Source organism: Agelaius tricolor, unplaced genomic scaffold (assembly GCF_023055355.1).
Source record: "Agelaius tricolor isolate 1412-34295 unplaced genomic scaffold, bAgeTri1.0.p SCAF_30, whole genome shotgun sequence".
NCBI classification, from domain to species: domain Eukaryota; kingdom Metazoa; phylum Chordata; class Aves; order Passeriformes; family Icteridae; genus Agelaius; species Agelaius tricolor.
The window spans coordinates 4,376,968-4,388,648 of NW_027269290.1; the positions used below are offsets into that span (position 1 = coordinate 4,376,968).

Sequence of the window (11,681 nt, forward strand, 5' to 3'; positions counted from 1 at the left end):
AAAGCTCTAAAATAAACCCTAAAATAAATCAGGAGATGTAGGACAGGGTTGCTGCAGGACTGCCCTGTGCATTTCTCTGGGATTGTCGTGGTTTTGCATGAGAGACATTTAGGGGAGTGATGGAAAACCACAAAACAAGCAAAGGTTTGTGGTGTTCTGGAAGGGGCAAAGTCTCCCCCCAAAGCTGGTACCCAAAGGCAGGGAGAGAAGGATGCCCATGGTCAAAGCAGCTCCTGGGTGGAAAAGGGAAAGGAAAAGCCCTAAAACAAACCAGGGGACGTAGGACAGGGTTGGTGCAGGACTGCCCTGTGCATTTCTGAACACCTCCCTCCAAGAGATGGAGCAGCAGCACCTCCTGACCCAGAGCCAAACTGGGACAGGGGCAGGAGAGCATCCTGAGGTGAAGGCATCCCTGCCCTCACCCCAATCCAGGAAGGAAATCCCCTTCTCCCAGCTCCTCCAGATCCCTTCCGCCCTCCTTAACCTCCTGCAACGCTTTATAAGGCCAAAAAGCAAAAAAAATATTAAAATAAATCCATGTGCCACTAGTGCAATCCACTTTTGGGAGCACATTTCCAGGTCAATGACAGCCCCAGAGATGAGCTGAGCTCTGGCAGAAACGAGGAAGGCTCCTTCCCATTTTCCTGCTCTCTTGTTTGAAAAGGAAGAGGAGGATTTCTAATTTATGCAAGAGCTGAGAGGTGAGAGGATGTGCTTTGCTAATTCCAAAGCCTCCTTTCCGTGTTATTCCCAAATATTGTGACTGCCAGCTCGCATCTATCACGCACGTTTTGAAGGGGTAAATAATGAAAGAGCCTACAAGCCTCTAATTTGATGCTGACTGCAATTCCCACTTCCAAAGACAGCAAGAAAACAGGAATAGAAACTAAACCAGTAAAAGAGAAACACGCCCTTCTCCATTTCTAACTTTAAGAACCTCAATATTCAAGGGGGAAAAAAAAAATCAAAATAAACTCTCAACACAGCTTCGTATTTGCTCAAATAAGCATTTTTCAACATAAGTACCCAAACTGCTTCTAGGTGCAGGGCACAGGGGTCAGGGTAGGACACGGCTTGTAGGACAACACATTTCAATGATTTGCACCCAACAAGCAAACCCCCCTCCCCAGCAGGAACAATAACCGAGCACCTAATTGCAAAACAATATCTTAATTGTCAATTTGAATCTAGGTTTCCTCCTCAGATTTAAATCTGGCTTTTTTTTTTTTTTTCTTTTTCAAATTGCATTGATTTAACTCAATCAACCCTGCCCGAAGGCCATCTTTCCTGCATGCTCTGAGCATACCAAGCAAGTTTCAACCAATTAGATAAATCACTGAATCTCAGAACTTCCTAGCAGCGACGTATCAAGCCATGCACAAGCTCTAATTATTCTTTTAAATACGTCTCATCCTGAAAACTTCACAAAAATAAGCAGCTCAGGGGGGAATTTCACCATCTTTTATTTATTTTTTTTTTTTAACCTAGGGCACATGATAGCCAGCTGAATTCTGCAGGAGACTTGCATGGTCATTGCAAAACCCACTGTTTGAACGTGTTTATTATTCCCTGTGCTGATGGGAATAATGCTGCTGCACGAGTTTTATTCATTTATTCTTTTTTTTTTTCCCCTCTGTGTGTGTGTGTGTGTGTACACCCACACCCACACCGCAGCCTCGAGGTGTTACACTCCAGCACGGCAAGGAAAAGCAGGGAATGATGATGGACTCACCCCGAGGAAAATCCTGAATAATGGAAGTTTCTAGCACAAACAGCTTCCCGGGGACCCCGGAGCACAGTCCCCCATCAGCAGCAGTGGAAATATGCTCCTGTGACACTGCACAGATTGTTCAAAGATTCCCATGACAGGCAGAGGATTAAAAAGCAATTCCCTGCCTCTCATATTTCACATGCAAAGCCGTCTCTGGGAACGGCAGGCAGGAAAAAGATGGATCTCCCCGAACTCAAAAATGCGGGTATTCCATTAAAAAAACCCCCTTAAAAACGGCAGCATCAAAGCAGGAACTGCCCCACGGGGACAGACACAGCGCTGCAAACCCGACCCAGCTTTGTATTCCCAAAAAAAAAAACCCTGCAAATTCCAGGCAATCTGCAAATGATTTCCCTCTTCCCCACCCAAACATCCACTGCAAACTCCTACAATCGCCAGGCAAGCTTGCAGGGAAGGGATGGAAATAAAACCATTCCTTACCTTTAACTTGAGTGTCGTATTCAGCTATGATCTCCTTATCCTTTTTGAATTTTGCTGGCGACGTCATGTTTTCTTGTCCAAAAAGCTGAATAACCTCGAAAGAGATCCACCAGAACACGAGATATAAAAGGGAATTTTCGCTCCTCTCAGCACGATGCCTTGGCTTTCTGCTCGTCCTTCCCTTCCCCCCCCCCGCAAAAAGGGAAAAAAAATCAAAAAATCAGTCCATGGAGAGAGGGTGTGAGAGGGAGCACAGCAGCAGGAAAATGCAGATGTTGAGATCAGCGGATGGAAGAGGCAGCAGTTTTGTCTCCCTGCACCAAATCCTTGAGCAGCAGCATCAGCCTGGCGAGATCCTGCAGCCCCAAAGGCTCTTCCTGATCCTCAATAGCACAGCCAGGGAGTGGAAGTCCTTCCGCACATGTTTTGTGTGGGTTTGGTTTGCCCTTTTTTTATTTTTTTTTCCCCTCTCTTCTCTTCTTTTTTTTTTTATTTATTTATTTATTTCTTTTAATGGGCACGGAGATGATGCAAATCAAATCCCAAACGAGAGCAGCAGCAGAGGAGAAGCAGCTTTTGGTTTGCTTGCCTACAAATACAAAAAAAAAAAAAAAAAAAATATATATATATTTAGAAAATTACTGCTGGCAGCCCAAATTTGTGATGGGAAGCAAAGCTGCCCTGACACCCTGACATTGCAAATCGTCCTTTGAGCAGCAGCAGTGCGAGGTTCCAGCTGCAGCCCCCAGGTGAACACGCCTACACCGGGACCGGGCACGGCTCGGACACGGCGGCTCCTTCGGGATATCCCAGGGGTGGTTTGGGGTGCAGCCCCCGGGGGAATAGGGGATGGTTTGGGGAGCAGGGATCCTTTGGGGAGCAGGGATCCTTTGGTATGCGGCTCCGGTGGGAGCTGGGGTTCATTTGGGGTGCAGGTCCCGGGGGAGAATTTGGGGTTGATTTGGGGCGCAGGTCCCAGAGGAGAATTTGGGGTTCAGGTTCCGGGAGAGAATACGGGGTTCATTTGGGGTGAAGGTCCGGGAGGAGAAGGTCCCAGGAGAGAATTTGGGGTTCATTTGGGGTGCAGGTCCCAGGGGAGAATTTGGGACTGATCTGGGGTACAGGTCCCGAGGGTTATGGGGCTGTTCGGGGAGCGGCTCCCAGGTGAATGGGGGCTCCTTTGGGATGCGGCTCCAGTGGGAGAATTTGGGGTTTATTTGGGGTGCAGGTCCCGGGACAGAATTTGGGGTTGATTTGGGGTGCAGGTCCCGGGGGAGAATTTGAGGAGCAGCTCCCAGGGGAACGAGGCTCCTTCGGGGATGCGGCTCCAGTGCGAGCTGGGGTTCATTTGGGGTGCAGCTCCCGGGAGAGCATTTGGGGTTAATTTGGGGTGCAGGTCCAGGGGGAGACTTTAGGGTTCATTTGGGGTGCAGCTCCCGAGAGAGAATTCGGGGTTGATTTGGGGTGCAGCTCCCGGGGAGAATTCGGGGTTGATTTGGGGTGCAGCTCCCGGAGGAGAATTCGGGGAGCGGCTCCCGGGGATTCCGGGGCTGTTCGGGGAGCGGCTGCGAGGCCTCCCTGGGCTGCGGCGCTGCCCCGGTCCCGCAGCATCCCCCGCTGACCGCGGGCTCGGCCCCGCCGCCGGCAGCCCCGGGCACACCGGGCGCGCCCCCGCCGGGCGGCTCCGCCCGCAGCTTCTCCCTTTTCGGTTTTCTTTTCGGGGGGGTGATTTAGGGTTCCTTCCAGCGCCCGCTGCGCCGTGCAGGGCGGGACACAACTTTTCCCCCGTCTTTTCTTTCCAATTTGGATTTGTTCCCCGTTTTTTTTTTTGGGAGGAGGGGGAAGGAGGGCGGGCGCGCGGCCGCAGCCCCCGCGGGAGATGCGCGGACGGGAGGAAGAAATAAATAAACAAACACGGCACCCGCCGGATCCGCATCCCGCCCGGGATAGAACAATGCGGGCGGCGGGGAGAGGAAGAGTGGGGGGGTCCCGAAGGGGGGGCCGGGGCTGGGGGGACGCGGCTCGGGGCGCTGGGAAGGCGGCGGGGCCGGCGGCGGAGCGCTGCTCGTGGCCTGCCGGGGGTGGCACGGGAGGGCCGGGGGTCGGGCGGCCGGGCGGGGCGATTACCTGGGCGCTGCGGAGCCGCCTCCCGCAGCCGGGCGTCCTCCGGCCGCTGGCGCCCGCCGCCCGGTCCCCCGCACCGGCCCGCCACCGCCCCGCCCCGCCCAGAGGCTCAGCCAATGGGCGCGGAGCGCTGGGTGTGAGCGACGGGCGTTATAACCAATAAGACATTGCCGTCCACAAGATGAACCCGCCCCCTCTTCCCGCCGCTTGGCGCCCGTGGCACCGCCCCGCCGGCGGAGCGCGGCGCAGGGGCGGGACGAGAGTGTGAGTGACAGCAGATACAACCAATAAAAGCGACGCATGGCGCGCCTTTCCACCAATAGCCAGGCGGGAGGGGTGGTGCCACCGGATTTTTCAATGGAGTGGGTGTGGCCTGAGGCGCCCAATGGGAGGGCGCGGTCGGGAATTCAAACTGACAGGTGGGAGCGTGGCCGTTGGTGCTGGAACGGGACCGGACCGGGACGGGGACAGAAACCGGGACCGGGATTGGGATCGGTACAGGGACCAGGATCGGGACCGGGGCAGGACCGGGACCGGATCGGGACACGAGCGGAGCGGACCGGCCCGGGCTCCCAGCCGCCATGTCGTCCAGCAGCGGCTGCACCTTCGCGGATCGGTGCGTGACCGTGCTGTGCTGCCGGTTCTGCCGGCAGGTGCTGAGCTGGCGGGGGATGCAGGCGGTGCTGCTGGCCGACACCGACACCGACCTCTACTCCACCGACATGCCGCCCTCGGGGTAAGCGCCGGGAACGGAGGAAGCGTGGGTTCTACCGGGGCACGGGGTCCGGCCAGCCCCGGGGGACACGGCTGGAATGGCTCCGAAATCCGCTGTCACCGGGAGAGCGGCCCCGCAGTGTGGCGGTGCTCACAGGGGTCCCAGGATGAGGGAGGAGATGAGAATCTTGAGTCCCTGTCTCAGAGGGTTGATTTATTATTTTATGATTTATATTATATAGTATTCTATTATATCATATATAATTATCATATAGTACTATATAATTATATATTATATACTATATTTATATAGTATACTATATATAATATATAATTATAAGAGTATTATATACTAAAACTACACTAAAAGAATAGAAGAAAGGATTTCATCAGAAGGCTTGCAAGAAAAGGAAAAGAATGATAATAAAATCTTGTGTCTGATCAGAGAGTCTGATCCAGCCGGACTGTGATTGGCCATTAGTTAGAAACAACCACATGAGACCAATCCCAGATGCACCTGTTGCATTCCACAGCAGCAGATAACCATTGCTTACATTTCATTTCTCAGGATAAAAACATCCTAGCAAAAGGATTTTTCATAAAATGTGTCAGTGACACTGCAGAGCATGGGTTACCCCATCCCTGCATCCCCAGTCCCAGCAAAAAGTGAGGCTGTGCCATGCAGGGCAAACCCAAATTTTAATTTAATCCATCCCTAGGGATGACACAGGCTCAGCAGGCACAGGAAGCTCCTCCTGCCTGTTCCCAAAGCGAGGATTAGAATTTGAAATAAAGACCCACAAACAAAACAAACCTGATCTGTCACTGCTGCCAGGGCTCTCCCCTGGCTGGGCTCAGCTTTCCCATAGCCAGATTTGAATAGTAAGGAAATCAGGTTGTGAAATGACATGGTAATCAAAAAGTATGGGTTGGAGAGGAGATAAGCAGTCAAAGGTTTGGGTTTAGACATCCCTGAGGTTTTGTTCTGTTTCAGAGCTGGGATTTGGCAGCAATGTCCCTGAGCAGGGTTTGATGGCAGTGCCACACTGAGCACCAAGGCTCTGGCATCTCCTGCTCTTTGCAGCTTCTTCTTCACTGGGAAGCCTCTTAGAGCATTTCCATCTTTATTTGTTAATACTTGCAGGGTTTCAGCACCAAACTCTGCTTTTCTGGGCTATCTTAAGAGGATTTTTGATACTCGTGCAAGGTCACGTGGGTCTGTTATTCAAATTTCCATATGAGTGGGGCTGAGAGTCAGAAGGAAAGTAGAATAACGTGGTTTAAACCACCCAGGACCAATGGCAGCGTCCCTTTGTGGTGACTTCAGGGTCACTTTGTGACCCTGAGGCTGTGCACCACCACAAACCCAAACTTTTGTGCATTTCCCTCCCCCAGAACCGTGGATTTCATCGGGAGCTGCTACTTCACTGAGATCTGCCAGTGCAAAGTGAGGAACATCGCCTGCTTGAAGTGGTGAGCAGCTCACACCCACCCCACGGCTGTCCCAGCCCCGTGTCCCCTGCTCTGTCACCTCCTGCAGCTCAGCAGTTTTGGGCTGAAGGAACAGCTTGCCTTCCCTGGTGCAAATTTAACGCTGCTGGGGAGAAAAACCCGGCTGCCCCAGGGTATTTCTGTGAGTCCCCAGTGGAAATGTGACAGCGTTTTCAGGAGGATGAGTCTCCTGAAAGCTTCTGTGCCACCTGCCCGATGGAATGTGCGCCTCAACACTGAGATTTCTCTGCGAATAAGGCCCCAGCAAGAAGCAGTTACTCATTCTCTAATTAATAGAGCATCCTCTTGGCAGATTGCGTTGCTGGGAGCAGATGGAACATGCTGTCGCTGAAGTTCTGGGAGTTCTTTTATCCTCCTTAATAATGCTTGATATTTAAGGGTGAAAACAACAACTCTCACAGTTATCTGAGAGAATTCTTTCAGCTCCTCGATGGAGATTTTTACCTTTCTCAGGTTTGAACAATTGGGCAGTTGTGATAGGGAGAGAGAATTCTTTCTGAGAGAATTCTTTCAGTTCCCTCATTGAGATTTTTAATTTTCAGGTTTGAACAATTGGGGGGTTGTGATAGGGAGGGAGAATTCTTTCAGCTCCCTCATTGAGATTTTTACCTTTCTCGGGTTTGAACAACTGGGGGGCTGTGATAGGGAGAGATAATTCTTTCTGAGAGAATTCTTTCAGCTCCCTCATTGAGATTTTTACCTTTCTCAGGTTTGAACAATTGGGGGGTTGTGATAGGGACACAATATTTTGGTTTTTAGATAGAAGTAGAGAAAACAGAAATATCTCCAGGTATTTCTAATACCAGAGCACATGAAAATGGATAAATGGTTGTTATGGTTTCAGTCTAGGAGAGTTGATAAGGGTCAATAATGTGGCCCAGAGCAGCTGTGGCTGCCCCATCCCCATCCCTGAAGGGTCCAAGACCAGGTTGGAGCACCCTGGGATGGTGGAAGATGTCCCTGCCCATGGCAGGGGGTGGAAATGGATGAGATTTATGGTCCTTTCCAAGCCAAACCATTCCATAATTCTCAGTTTCATCACTCCTGCTGCTGGCAGCCTCCTGTGCACGGTCCTTGTGTACAGGTGAATTTTGGGTGTGAGGAATTTCTCTGCTGGTTGGAATCACTGCCCTTCCAAAGGAAAACAAATAAATCCACCAGCATTTGTTGGTATGTAAACTAATCTGGGTTACACAATTTAGGTTACTAAACACTTCTCTGTGTGCCAAAGATCTAAAACTCAGATATTCTGTAACTCCCAACAGATGTTCCCTAAATATTTCAGATACTCGTTTCACCCTGTTCCCTTAACCCTATCAAAACACCAGCATTACACAAAGCCCTGGCACTGGGGCTGTTCAACTGGAGCTGGAAAAAGCCCCCAAGATCCACCTCTGTCCCCAGGCTGACTCTTTCCCTTGCTTTTCCAGTGGGAATGTTGTTGGCTACCACGTCATCTGTCCCTGCAAGCCCTGCCTGCAGTCCTGCAACAACGGCCACCTCTGGATGTTCCACAGCCAGGCCGTGTTTGGCATCAACAGGCTGGACCCTTCTGGTGAGGGACACCTTCCTTCCTTTCCCTAAAATCCTCGTCCCCCATCACAGGATTATTCACAGAATCACTGGGTTGGGAGAGACCTCAAAGATGATGGAGTCCAATCCAGGTCCAACCCCTCAACTGAACCCTGGCACCCAGTGCCACATCCAGGCTTTGTTAAACACCCCCAGGGATGGGGACTCCACCTCCTCCTCAGTCCCTGGGAATTTCTAAAATTCACAGAATCACCAGGGTGGAGGAGAACTCAAAGATCATCAAATGTAACCCAGCCCCAGCACCCAACTAAACCCTGGCACCCAGTGCCACATCCAGATTTGTGTTAAACACACCCAGGGATGGGGACTCCGCCACCTCCTCAGTCCCTGGGAATTCCCAAAATTCACGGAATTCCCTGAATTCACAGAATCACTGGGTTGGGAGAGACTCAAAGATCATCGAGTCCAACCCAGCCCCAACCCCTCAACTGAACCCTGGCACCCAGAGCCACATCCAGGCTTTGTTAAACACCCCCAGGGATGGGGACTCCACCACCTCCCCGGGCAGAACATTCCAGAACTTTATTGTCAGATTATGCTCTTTTCTGACCCAGAGATGGGGCAACTCAGAGGCATCTTAAAAACTTTTATTCCCTTTTCAGTCTCATGTGAAGGGTGAGACAATACAGATGTTATAATTCACACCATCACAATCAGAAGTTAACGATTTCCTAATTACAACACATCACAAGTGTTTCTTGGCCTATCAGCTTTTGCCACACCATGCTGTAAATGCCTAATTCTCTACAAATTCATTTCCCACACTTTATCACCCTTTCTGTAAAAAACTTTTCCCTGCTGTCCAGCCTGTATTTCCCTTGGTGCAGCTCGAGGCTGTGTGCTCTGGTTGTGTCAGTGCCTGCAGACAGAGCCCAGCCCCAGCTGAGCACAGGCACCTTTCAGGAGCTGCAGAGTGATGGGGGCAGCCCTGAGTCTCCTTTGCTCCAGGCTGAGCACCCCCAGCTCCCTCAGGGCTTCCTCACAGGGTTTTGGGCTCTTCCAAACCCATCTCCAGCCTCATTGCCTGCTCTGGAGGAGGAGGAGGAGGAGGAGAGCTTCCCTTCCTCTCAAACCAAGGGGGTGATGAGCACAAATTCCCTTCCCTGCACACCAGGGAGGTGATGAGCACCCCTTCCCTTCCTCTCAGACAATGGAGGATTGATTAACTAATAAAACACTGCTAACAAAAATATTTATGTTTTTAACTTAATTTTTAAATATTTTGTCACATAGACATGCTATAGTGTAAGTTTTCTTAGCTAATCATGTTATAACACACAAATCTACAGTACTGCATTCTCAAATTCTTGTTTACCTTTTATTTTTACTTTTTTTTCTGTATCTTAAACTCTAAAACTTTAAACTTTCTTCTTCTTAACATGTCAACAGAAATAATATTTCTGTTATATTATTTTAAAATAATAGTTATATAATTATATATAATGGTATATTTTTAATAATATTTGTTATATATTTAATAATATTTGTTATGTGTTTTATATGTTAATATAATTATATATGTAATATATAATGTTATATAATTATATATTGTTATATTATTTTATAATATTATTTATATAGTTATTTTAATACTAATTTTATATAATATTATTATATATTTTATATAGTTTTGTATATTTATATAGATATATAATAATAAATTTATATAAATATATAAATATTTATCCTCTGAATTGGGCTGAAAAATAAACAACACTCCAAGATCACTTTGAAGGAAGATAGAAAATAGATTTATTCACCATGAACGTGACTTGCTGGGTTCTGCAGGGATTATTTTCTCTCAAAATAGACAGTTGTGCAACTCAAAAAATAAGGTCCCAATCCAAAAATATCTCTTTTTTTCCCCCCTCCCTTGTCTCCTTCCCACCAGGTGTGAATGTTTTGCTGTGGGGCAACCTGCCAGCTCTGGAGGAAAGCACAGAGGGAGACACGTCCTGCCCCTCCGAGGAGGAGTTCATCAGATAAATTCCACCTGCAGGACCTCCCCTGCACTGCTGGCCTGGCTGTTGGCTTTGGATTCCTTTCATTTCACCTGGTGGCTCATCAGAGCTTAAACAGCAGGAAAAAAAAAAAAAAAACAGGAAATCTGGAAAAAAAATTAAAAAAAAAAAATTGAATTCTTCTTGCTCTTTCCCTGTAACCTTCCCTGGACTCTGCCTGAGCAGATCCACCTTGGAAATGCCAACACAAAGGGCATTTACTGAGCTCTGTTTTGCTTTTAATTCTTAACCCCTCTACAGCTGATAATCCTTCTTTTCTTCTTCCCCAAAGCACTTTTCACAGAGCAAAACCTCTCAGCTGCTGCTCTCAGTTCAAAAGAATGTTCAGGAATAATCAGCCAGGTCTGGCAGAGCTCAGAACTCAAAGTTTTCTGCTCTGGCATCTCCTGCTCTTTGCAGCTTCTCTGCACCTCAGGATGCTCCTAAATATGCACTGGGAAGCCTCTTAGAGCATCTCCATCTTTATTTGTCAATGCTTTCAGGGTTTCAGCACCAAACTCTGCTTTTCTGGGCTATCTTAAGAGGATTTTTGATACTCATGCAATGTCACTTGGGTCTCTATTAAAGTTCCCATATGAGGGGGGCTGAGAGTCAGAAGGAAAATAATAAAACCATGTTTTATTATTATTATTCTTATTAATAAAGCCATGTTTTATTATCCTGGTTTAAACCACCCAGGACCAATGGCATAATAATAATAATAATAATAATAATGATCAGGGTTCTGTCTCCACAGAGATCAAGTTCATGGTTTTTCTCCCTGATCAAACCTAAATTCTGCAGTTTTTTAGTAGAACTTCAAGGCTACACTGGAGTTTTTCTTCAGGGCAAGCAATAAAACCCATCCACTTTCATATACATATATATATATATATACATATATATATATATATACATATATATATATACATATATATATATATATACATATATATATATATATATATATATATATATATATATATATATATATATATATATATATATTTCCCCTCTCCAAAACAAAACTCAGTCATGAAATTGGGTCTTTTTAGAGAAAGCAAAAAAGAAAAAAAAAGTTAAATATTTGGTGTTCATGCCTTATTTTCCATCCTGAGGTGCACAGACAATCTGGTTCCTGTAGGTAATGAATTCAAAGCTCATTTTCTGAGTTGTTAACAAGCCTTGATGTTTAATTTCTGAACTAAGGGCTGTCCCTTTGAGCTACTCACCTGAAGGCCACCAATAAAAAATTCCAGATAAAATCATGTCAGAGAACAGAGGGAACTTTTAAATTTGGATTGATGCTGAAGAAATCTCTCTGTAGGCTCCTGTGATACTTGAAAGGGGTGCAATGAATTGTCTCAGTATTTTTACTGCTCGTTATCCATTTCTTAATTAATGGTACTACCTCTTGTGCACTGTTTAAATGTATATTGGTGTATGTTTGTATGTGTGTGTCTTGTTTTGAATTCCTGTGTTGTGTCTGCCCAGGAAATAAAAGCTTTGGACTCTGGAGTCTTCTG

General features: G+C 47.6%; 2 protein-coding genes across 4 annotated transcripts in view; one reads left to right on the forward strand and one right to left on the reverse strand.

The window, feature by feature from the left end:
- SRGAP2 (SLIT-ROBO Rho GTPase activating protein 2) overlaps nucleotides 1-4,423 on the reverse strand; it is a 123,020-nt gene extending 118,597 nt beyond the window's left edge. For all 3 annotated transcript variants that reach the window (XM_071450434.1, XM_071450433.1, XM_071450435.1), the window contains exons 1-2: nucleotides 4,340-4,423; nucleotides 2,213-2,801 (exon numbers count right to left, since the gene is read on the reverse strand). In XM_071450434.1, the coding sequence (XP_071306535.1) occupies nucleotides 2,213-2,279 (67 nt within the window). In that variant the 5' untranslated portion in view covers nucleotides 2,280-2,801; nucleotides 4,340-4,423. The remainder of the gene's footprint in view (nucleotides 1-2,212; nucleotides 2,802-4,339) is intronic.
- A 321-nt stretch (nucleotides 4,424-4,744) lies between these two features.
- Nucleotides 4,745-11,071, forward strand: FAM72A (family with sequence similarity 72 member A). The gene is made up of 4 exons (XM_071449951.1): nucleotides 4,745-5,072; nucleotides 6,446-6,523; nucleotides 7,993-8,117; nucleotides 10,047-11,071. Exons 1-4 carry the CDS (start codon nucleotides 4,918-4,920, stop codon nucleotides 10,139-10,141), a joined length of 453 nt encoding a protein of 150 aa, XP_071306052.1. The 5' UTR covers nucleotides 4,745-4,917; the 3' UTR covers nucleotides 10,142-11,071.
- The last annotated feature ends 610 nt before the right edge of the window (nucleotides 11,072-11,681 follow it).

Bases quoted from the DNA above. Each gene is read 5' to 3' on its own strand.
- FAM72A (XM_071449951.1), top strand. From the start codon at position 4,918: ATGTCGTCCAGCAGCGGCTGCACCTTCGCGGATCGGTGCGTGACCGTG. The intron at 5,073-6,445 runs GTAAGCGCCGGG...TCCCTCCCCCAG, and splicing joins ACCGACATGCCGCCCTCGGG to AACCGTGGATTTCATCGGGA. The intron at 6,524-7,992 runs GTGAGCAGCTCA...TTGCTTTTCCAG, and splicing joins AACATCGCCTGCTTGAAGTG to TGGGAATGTTGTTGGCTACC.